Source organism: Lucilia cuprina, chromosome X (genome assembly GCF_022045245.1).
Source record: "Lucilia cuprina isolate Lc7/37 chromosome X, ASM2204524v1, whole genome shotgun sequence".
Taxonomy (NCBI): domain Eukaryota; kingdom Metazoa; phylum Arthropoda; class Insecta; order Diptera; family Calliphoridae; genus Lucilia; species Lucilia cuprina.
Window position 1 is genome coordinate 6685685 of NC_060949.1, and position 11157 is coordinate 6696841.

At 30.3% G+C, this 11157-nt stretch overlaps 1 protein-coding gene across 1 annotated transcript; it reads right to left on the reverse strand.

The window, feature by feature from the left end:
* Positions 1-919: 919 nt before the first annotated feature.
* On the reverse strand, positions 920-3471 carry LOC111687439 (nicalin). The gene is given in 5 exon segments (XM_046956457.1): positions 920-1334; positions 1470-1591; positions 1594-1900; positions 2045-2523; positions 2565-3471. Coding segments are annotated over 5 exon segments (1380 nt in total). The 5' UTR covers positions 2668-3471; the 3' UTR covers positions 920-965.
* Between the last annotated feature and the right edge of the window lie 7686 nt (positions 3472-11157).

Genomic DNA, 11157 nt, shown 5'->3' on the forward strand with positions numbered 1-11157 from the left:
GACCTGCCTACCTAACCTATATTGAGTTTGTATTGATGTTTGCAAAATACAAAAATATTCGTCCTATACCCACCTTAAAGTACCAATCGGCTTAGAATCGTTTTTTGAGTCGATCCGTCCGTCTGGCTGGCTTGCCCGCGTAAACCTTGTGCGCAAGATACATGTCGTAATTTCTAAGATAATTGGATTAAGTTTGGCACACACTCTTATTTTGCGCAAGGGCGAAACCTACTGATAATGGATAAAATCGGTCCATTATTTCGCCTAGTCCCCATACAACCGTACCACCCGAATAGTGCCTTTTGGCTAATAATTAAGTTAACTGTTCTATTATGTCAACAAAAGTCGGCAAAACTTAGTTTTATAGAACTTTTAATGACACTACCGAATTTTGTAATGATCGGGCCTCATTTGACCCTAGCCCCTATACAAACTCCCTTCAGAAAATGACTTGAAGGTCAAACTTCACCTAAAAACACTAATAACAATTTTTCTACAAAATTCTACGTCAAAAACTTTGAAGTAGACGTGAATTCCTCTACCAACATTTATAAGGATAGGCTCATATCTTCCCCTACCCCTCCTTGAGCCTACTTGTAAAAAGTCTCTTTTTTTACCAAAAGTAAAAATATTCCGGAATAAAATTAAAAAAATATCAAATGCTTTATTTTTTTAAATAATCACCATTTTTAACTTACTGACTGGTGTAGGGTATCATATAGTCGGATATGCCCGACTATACATTCATACTTGTTTTAAAATGTTTATATGGAGTTCTTTTTTACGACAACATTCATTCTTATATTTGTTTACTTATTAAAAAGACTATAGTTTTTGAAATGAAAATTAAAATGTATATATATTTATGTTGTACGTGATTTATTTTATTAATTAATATATATTTTTTAAGCAAACTATATAAAATTTCAATAATACATTTATTTAAATTTGACTATTTACATAAACTAGTAATTCTTTGTTTTATTACGTTCTATATGATTAGTTTGAATGGGAGATGACTCCTGGGATTTTAACGACATTTTACAAATAACTTCATACATATTCGGGAAAAATTTTATGACGAAGTACACTGAGCATAAATAGCTACAAATTAAGATGGTTAGGAACAAGTCGAACACTGCTGGTTTAACACGGTACACATTAAGAATTGCATCAGATCCTTCATATAACATAAAATCGGGTTCCCGTGCGTCAGGCTTTTCGTAAATAACTTTTACATTTTTAAGGTACTTTTCAAAGGCGTTCTTCAGGTCATTGTTTTGCAAAGCTGATTTCAAATTTATGTACGATTTTATAAGCTTATTTGTGATTTGCTATTGAAAAAGAGAAGAGATAAAAATTAATAAAAAAAATTCAGTCGTTGGAATTAGATTAGATTAGATAAATATTATCTAATAAATTAAAAAATAACACATTATGTAATTATTGAAATTTATTTAATAGTTTACCATAGCTCCTGAAAATATTTCGAAGTCTTCAATCTCATCTAATGCGGAATTTGTATAAACATAACGAGCTAAAGCCTCAGCAATAATTTTTGCATTACGTTGCGTTTGTGTCAAGATAACTTATCCTTAAATATAGTTGTACGCGAGTGATGCTTTGGTGATTTCAATGACGACAAAGTAAATGATGGTAAACGTTTAATACTAAAACGTTCATGTTGCCATGCCATTTGTGGTTCGGCTAAATTAATTTTTTTGTGAACACCTTCAGTAGTTATGTTACTATATTTGCTCGATACATTTTTTAAATGCTTAAAAAATGTATTCATTGGCGTATTTTCTTTTAATGGTTTCGAAACATGCATGTAAAGATTATTGCTTTCAGAATTTATAGACTGAGTAATGGAATCTAAACATAAAACAAACTCGACATTCTGAAAATAGAACAAATAAAAATTAGATTCAAGAAAAATTTAAATTACGATCAACCCAACAGTTTATTAAAAATGGTGTTGCTACGTAGATGTTTAAAACCTATTATCTAATTGTATAGAATTATGAAATGATAAATAACCTACCTGTAGTTGAACATTTTCGTCGAGCCATTTCTTAACACCTTGATAGTTTAACAATGGACCCGATTCAGTTATCAAAAATAGAATACGATATTTAAGAGCCGCATTCGAAGTATTGTGTAATTTGCTAAACATGTCTGCTAGAGTCAGTAAAACTGCTGCATCAGCATTTAAAGGATATTCGTTATACAATCCGAAAGTATTTAGGTGGGCGGCTACAATTATCATTGGTAATTTGCTGTTTGTATCCGTAGTACCATCGGCAAATTTCGTAACCTTCGTAGGTGCTAATTCACCCTGAATAATAGGAATTTTACTGTTCTTGTTATTTGCATGTCTGGCCCCAGACACAATGATTTGATAACCATTTGCAGATATGGAACTAAATACTTCACTTAAAGCCGACTCGCGTTGCTTTAATTGAGTTTTAGATGAGCTAGATTGTTCTATCCGCTTTTTAGAAGAAGTTCTTGTTATGTCAGCTTATATTTATCATTTTGTATTTACTATTTTTAATGAATACTTACTTCTTTTTCTTCACTGCTTATTGACGCAACATCTTTTGGTAAAAGTAGTACTAAACCACCAGCCTTTTGACGAATTTCTCTAAATTGATCAACTGTCATATCTTGAAATCTACAAAAAAGAAATAAATATTCTTTATTAAATTTCGTTCGTTTCTTTCATTTTTTTCGTATAAAAATGTGTCCTCTAACTCTAAAATTGGAGTAGAGAACAATTGAGTTAATGAAATTTAAGTATTAAAAATTCCGCCTTCCCATTTCAGAAGATCTCGCAACGCTGAGTTGAATTCTTTTACAAATTCAATAAAAAACATTTAAGTTAGTTATTTATTAACAAAAACTGAACAGTTTATTTATTAAAACCATGAAGTATATAATTTATTAATACTTGTGTAATAAACAATATAAAGTGTGTTATAAAAAGTTGTGTTTGGTACTGCCTAATTAAAAACTAAAGCCGATATTATACGTTCTGTTTTTTAGACTAAGTCGGCAACGGCATTTTGCCTCATTTTGTTGTTTGAAAACGTATTATAAAGATAATAATGAGTTAACACTGGAAAACAATAATTTTAAAAAAATGATAACGACTTGGCTTTGGTATATTTCAATAGCGTTATTTTAGCTACAACAGTATCAGAGCTAAAATTATATGGTGGAAGTAACGATATCATACGTTTTATTTAAAAATAAACACATGAGTATATTTACATAATGGTGTGGGGTATAATATAATCGGTGTTTGTAAAATAATAATTTTAACTTTTTTAAAAAGCCAAGCCGAAATTCAGCCGCCGCCAAAATTTTGGCTCGGCTTGTTTCTCTGTCTGCAATATATACAAGTGAATAGTTGATAACTTATTCGGAAGTAGACCTTATATGGAAGCTATGACCAATAATGGACCGATCCGGAAAAATTTAGTGAAATAATTAATGTGTAAATGAAACAAATTTATAATTCATTGAATATATGCGCTATGACTAATAATAGACCGATCTGGAAAAAATTTAGTAGAATAAATTATGTGTATATAAAACATATTCAGGTCGAATTTTATCCAGATTAATTTAAAATTCAATGAAATATGTTCGTTAAAGTGATTTTCGAAAGTGGACCTTATAAGGGGGATATGACCAATTGTGGACCGATACAAATCTTCATTGGTAGTATGATTTCTTTTAGTATTCTATTTATATGTACAAAATTGTGTATTTATACTGATGTCTTTGAGGGAGTTATTAACTATAAACTAACTTTCGGGAATATGTACCTTTTTATGGGGGCTATAAGAAATTTTTAATAAATTGTCATGATACCTGCCAGAAAAAACGTGGGACAAAATTCATCGAATTATCTTTTGTATTTTCTGAGAAAAATGCTGAAGAATTACGAAAATAACGTAATTTTTTCAAGGTTATCCGAAACTTTTACTCATAACTTTTTACGCTGTGAACTGATTTTGCTGATTTTTAATAACAAACTGCTTGGGATAACAATAAATATTTTCGGTGAGTTTGGTTGATATCCTTCGCTTAGTTTAAGCGTGAGCGTGTTTTACACAGACAGACGGACATAGCTAAACAGTTAAAGGATCCCTTCTAGATCAATCTTCGGAAATTTATATAGGCGTGATTGACATACAAACAAATAAACAAACTTACAAAGGAATTTATAATATATATTAGGATATACATATATACATATACAGTGAATCAACTAACTTTTTTGCCCACCAATTTTTAAGAGAATTTTGTTTTTTGTTCATAAATTAAGTTCCAATAAGCAGGTAAAAAGTCAATTTATGTTTTCCAAATAAAAATAAATATTGTTAAGAATGGGAAAACCGTGAAAAAAAATAATTTTTGGTGCAATTGTTGTTGCATTTGACTGCTTTTCATCAGAATTTGCTGAACAATAAAGTATTTTGCATTTTTAGAATTCCATTTAATTTCGTTGGGGTTTTCAAATTATGCTTTTTAGAATATATTGTTTTATTGTTAAAAGGACACCTTTTAACTGTTTTTCAATTGTAATCTTTAACAATTAAAGTTATTTGCGTTAAAAATGTTTAAAGGAAAATAATGAGTCAATTCCTAGTAAAAAATCTATTTAGTTTTTAGAACAATCGTAAATAAATGAAATACAATTATGAAATGTTTATTAATATCATTATAAAATATAAAGTAAAGTAATTGATGAAATAAATAAAGGAATTATCAGAAAAACACACTGAGTGCTCTTTCAAAATCTTTAACTACCACAGGGGAGCGACTTGTATTCAAGGAAAACCATTGAACTCCTCATTTATTTCTTAACTTTCCAAATCCAAATATGCTGTATTTTATTCATAAAATAAATCATTCAAAATATGAGATATAAAATTAAGATTTCCCAATACTTAGAGAGGATAGGTACATAGTGTTAGCTTTATTGAATAAGAATCAATATTATAAAATTATAAATAAAATTCACATAGTATTCTTCAAATAGATGGGATTTCCCTAAGGTAGTTTTTGTTTAGCAATACAAAATGACTGAAAACCCAGGTTATTATACCCTTCACATTCGTAAGAAGGGTATATACATATAAGTTTGTAATTCTGTTTGTAATTTCTATAATATAATTTTCCGACCCTATAAAGTATATATATTCTGGATCCTTATAGATAGCGGAGTCGATTAAGCCATGTCTGTCTGTCTGTTGAAATCAGTTTTTAGAAGACCCCAGATATCGGCGAGATCCGAATCTTCAATAATTCTGTTAGACATGCTTTCGAGAATATCGCTATTTAAAATCAGCAAAATCGGTCGGTAAATAACGGAGATATGAGCAAAAATCCGAGACAACCTCTGATAATTTCATCAAAAAATGTCATATTTTTTTCATGCTTTGTAAAATAAGCAACAACAGCACTGTATATTGGAAAAAGATGTACACGTGTGTGTAGATGTATTTGGTTTTATTCAGCTGTGTATTTTGCTTTGTATGTTTCAATGCTGTTGGCGTCATTGAGTTACCCAGCAAAAAAATTTTAAGTTGTTCAAGAAGAAGGGATAGGTTCATGATTTCTTTTGTACGTATTCTTGTAAATGCATTTTATATACAGCGTCTCTCATAAGTATTCAAATTTAGGTATAATATAAAAAGAAACTAAATTTAATAACATATTTTGTATGAAAAATTAATAAATTAATTTCTTAAATTCTCTAGACAGTCCTTAGCTTTGATATCACGCTTTTTAAAACTTTAAAAATTCACATTTACTTAAATTAATTTAGCTTTATTTAAAAATAGTCCATAAAATTACCTCACATACGAATTTTTTCTGTATTTCATATTTGACTATATTATACGAAACACAAAAATTAGAATCGAATGTTTATTTTGCTAAAAATTGTTTTAAGGGGTAACTATCAACCGAATGGTTATATTTTTGGACCATTTGGTCCACAATTTTGGGGCATTTGTACCATCTTTTCATATAATATCATTAAAATTACGATTTTTGACCATATTTGCCATTTTTTTTCTCTTTTTCCAGAGATAAAACCAATATTTAATATTTGGATTTAATAGATTCTTTCAGATATCTAAAAATAATAATCTTTGTTATAAGGATTTGTTTTTAAACATTCCATTATATATTTTTGTATCGTTCTTCTGTTTCTAATTGAATTATCTGGATCTTAAGTCCCTTTTCGTACCACTAGGATCGATATTTTCCAACAAAGTTGGCTAGTATATATAATTGTAGATATTAGCATTAATATATTTAAAATTTTCAAGACATCGTAGCGGTGTACAACTCCAAAACATGCCTTAACAAAACGTCATCCTATACAGTAGATTTTAGTTTTTACTACTCATAACATTCACGATTATGTTGCCCATTACAACAACACTGTATGTAAAAAAAATTTGGGCTTATTTTGATCATAGTAGATAATATTTAAACAGATATCAATATTTTTGAGTTAGACCATAATGATATGGTGGCATTCAGCCTAGAGGCCATTGGTTATAAAAAGAATGATTCCACTTTATTGAATGGCGTTTCTTCGAGGCATGCTTTGGAGTTATGAATTTCCAAAATATATTGAAAATTTAAAATGTATAACAGCTGATATCTGAAACAATATATAGAAGACAAGTTTCCCCGAAAATTTTTGACCCTTGTATTATAAAAATGGACTTGAGTTCCAATAAATTGAATTAGCGATAGAAGAATGATTCCAATAATATATCTTGGAACGTTTAAATACAGATTATTGTAATAAAAAATATTATTTTTAGATACCTCAAGGGGTATATTAAATCCTAATAACAAATTTTGGTTTTATCTCTGGGAAAAAGGAGAAAAAATGCAAATATTGCCAAAAACATAACATAACACTAAAAACAATTATGTATTTAAATATTAAAAATTAATTCTTAATACTTTCAGTAATTTGCATGAGAATCATCGAATGTTCATTGGTTATAAGCATTCATTTTAATGACGTGCTATTATTCCAAATACGAACCCATGCACGCCAATGACACGCTAATGTTAATATCATGCATGTTTCCCCTAAATATGAACCAGTTCATTATCAGTTGAACCCATGCATTTAATACTTTTTTTGCACGTCTTTTTTTGCTGGGTATGTATTTTGTTTTTGTGAATTCTATTCGTATATTTGGATGTAGGTTCGTTTTATTGCGTTGTTTATTTTGTTTTTCTGTGTTTTTCGTTATGTATGTTTAGATGTCCGTTGGTTTAGATGCCTTGTATATTTTGTTTTTTATTTCGTTTAGCGTTGTTGTTGTTCATTTTGTTTAGCTTTTGGTGTAATAACAACGTAGTCGGGAAAAAATTTAAAATTTATAAAACTAAGATGTTTAAAATACACTATGGTGAAGGGTATATAAGATTCGGCACAACCGAATATAGCACTCTTACTTGTTTTTTTATAATATATAGTTTTGCAATTCTCAACAAAAGTATTATTTGATTTTTTTTGATCAAGTTACCTTTGAAAAACATGTCAGTTATTATGTGTAATGTCAATTATATTAATTTTTTTGTTAATCTGATTAAAATGAGTGACCAGAAAAAAGTGCGTACTGAAATTATTAAATATTTTCAACTAAACCCAACTTGGTCTTACAAAAAGTTGGCCAAGCATACAAAGGTCTGCAGTCAAACTGTTTCCAATGTTATTAAACAGTACCGGGAGAACTTGTCAGTTGATAGAAAACCTGGTTCAGGTAGAAGGAATGGTGCACATGATGTTTCTAAAGCCAAAAAAATAGAACGCATTTTCAAAAGGGCTCCCAACACATCCGGTAGGAAAGCAGCTCGGTTAGCTCAGTGCTCGGACTATTTGGTACGAAAAGTTAAAGCTAATGCAGGTTTAAAAACATACAAGGCTCAAAAAGTTCCTGACAGGAACGCTGCTAAAAATTTAGAGGCAAAAACAGAGCACGGAAATTGAAGTCAAGTTTTATAAAAAAATATTCTTGCTGGATAATGGATGACGAAACGTATGTTCTGGCAGATTTTTCGCAACTTCCAGGTCAAAAGTTTTATATTGCTGATGCTCGAGGGAATGTTGAAGAAAAGTTTAGGACCCAAAAGCACACAAAATTTCCCAGAAAGTTCTTGTTATGGCAAGCAATATGCAGTTGCGGCAAAAGAAGCCAATCATTTGTTACAACTGGCTCTATAAATACCGACATTTACATCAAGGAATGCTTACAAAAAATGCTGCTTCCATTCATAAGACTTCATAATGTGTCCACTTATTTTTGGCCTGACTTGGTATCCTGTCACTATGGTAAACAAGCCCTTGAGTGGTACAAGAACAATAATGTGGTATTTGTACCAAGAGAGGCAAATCCTCCAAACTGCCCGGAGCTAAGGCCAGTGGAGAGATATTGGGCTCTTGTTAAAAGAGAATTGAAGAGTACAAAAAAGGTGTCCAAAAGTGTGGTAGATTTTAAACGGAGATGGACTACATGTTCGAGCAAAGTGACAGAAAGCACTATCAAAACGTTAATGGAAGGGTTTCCGAAAAGGGTTCAAAATTTCATCACTAGTGATTAAAACTATAAAAATATTTTTTTTTTTTTGTAAATTGTAATAATAATTGGAATCAAATAAAAAAAAATGAAGCTGTAAGTTTAGTGGTTTCTTTTTTATAAACATATATGTATGTTAAGAATTTTTCGATCTCACTCCTTACTATTTGAAGTAATCAACTGCTACCATGGTAAAAATATTAATATCAATTCTCTCTTTTTGTCGCCATATTAACCATCTGACGTTTGCTGGTATTTTAATAAATTGAGCTACCACATTTACTTTGAAAATTCCATTTTTTTTTGTTTATTTTTTAATCAAAATCAAAAATAAAATTCAATTTAAACTAGACTAAAAATCAAAATGTACAAATGAAATAAAAAATTCAATAAAAGTTTAAATAAATGTACAAAAAATTCAATCAAAACTATAAACTTCCTGTTAAGTCCTATATCAATTATAATGTCTGTTGCTGTCGTATCAAGCAATTGCAATTAGTGCTCCATCCGGTCCAAGAATACACGATTTTCTTCAAGTGAAAAAATTTAAAAAATATAAAAGGCCTTAGAGATAGAACTTGTTGTCAAGGCTACCTAGATACATATAGGACTGGGTAAACGCAATCCAATGATTCTGATAGGCTTGCTAACGGGTAGTAATTAGAGGCATCGAGCATATAATTTGCCACTATCCTAAGACACAGATTATGTTGAAATGGCTGGGGAATAGGTTCTATAACAAACATGCAGTCAACTGCATTTATCATTCGATTGGAGATTATCTCACGTTTCTTCAATTAGGGAATTGACTCGGTAAATCTTCTGTGTTAAAACGCAATGAGAATGCACAAGTTTCAATTCATCATTCCTTTTTATATATTTTATATCATTCTTGTTTTCTTTTAGTGTTCTTGTTTCTCTGTCTTTGGATCCTCAGTCTCTTTGAAGGGAATTGGATGTTGTCCTTTTTATGGCACATAAACCTTCTTATACTAAACCTAAGGACACAATTATACATGCAATTTAAATAACAAACTAAAACAATTCCTTTAAATGCAAAAGTAGTTTTTTTTTCCTACATAGTTGCATAAAAACGTACATAAAATTTTAGGAAAAATATAAAACGTTTAAATTTATTCTTTCAAAGATTTTTTAATCCTTTTATTGCACATTTGATCTGTAAACATTTAATAAATAGATTTTTAAATTTGTTTATTCTCATGTTTGCAAAACATTATGATTATTTTATATTTATGACCCATTTTCAATACCAATATTTACAACTTCGTTTTTTTCTAGTTTTATTAAAAAGGAACAAAAAAAAAAACTAAATTTGTGGAAATTTTTATTAAAATAAAATAATTTATATAAAGAAAATAAAAAAAAGGCAAATATTATTGACCAACCGTCACAGCTAGAAATATGAAATTAAGTATGTAGAGCCCGGATTAGACGAGAACAAATCAATGGAGATTTTTTGGTACTTTTTCGTTCCGCAAAAGGTACTTTTTGAATTTTCTATAATATTGAACCTAGAAACAAGAAATTAAGTATGTACAGTAGCAATTAGATGAAACCCGGAATACGTGAACTTTTTTGTACTTTCTTGGTTTTTTAAAGGTACTTTTGGATTTTTTCTAATATTGAACCTAGAAATATGAAATTAAGAATGTAGAGTCTGGTGAAACCCATAAAAAAGAACTTTTTGGTACTTCTTTGTTTTTTAAAAGTTCCCTTTTTGAATTTTCTATATTATTGAACCTAGAAATATAAAATTGGGTATGTAGGTGAGAAACCATAAAAGGGATCTTTCGGGGTTCTCTTCGTTTCTCAAAATTTTCTCCAATATTGAATCTAGAAAAATTTAAGCATGTTGATCCCGAATAAAGTGATGTAAAAGAGAACTTTTTGGTACTGACTGTTTTTTTAACACACCATGGTGAAGGGTATATAAGATTTGGCACAGCCGAATATGAAACTCTTACTTCTTTTTAAGTGAAATTGTGTTTAAGATAGATTTACACCAACATCTTCATTCTTTCTGATTTCAGTGATGAAGACACCGTAGCAGCCACATGGGAGACCAGTGTAGGTGCTATATTGGTCATCTCGGCGTACATGGCTCACGATCACAGCGACCAGCCACCGAACAACCTGGTCTGCAGATCCATAGAGATGGCAAACTCAAAAAGCATGCCGATCATTATGGGAGCTGATGCCAACGCCCATCACACTGTCTGGGGAAGCTCAGACATAAACGCTAGAGGTGAGTCAATCTTTAACTTCATTCTAAGCAATAATCCTGATATTTTAAACTTAGGATCCGAACCGACCTTTATTGTTTCAAACAGAAGGGAAGTTCTTGATATTACGCTGGTTAGTTCTATGGATCATGATAGGATAAGAGGATGGAGAGTCCCAAGTGACTGCTCTTTCTCTGACCATCAGTACATCGATTTTGAAATCGTAGTTGACAAAGTGGCCCCAAAGCCCTTTATAAACAGGAGACGAACAGATTGGGAAATGC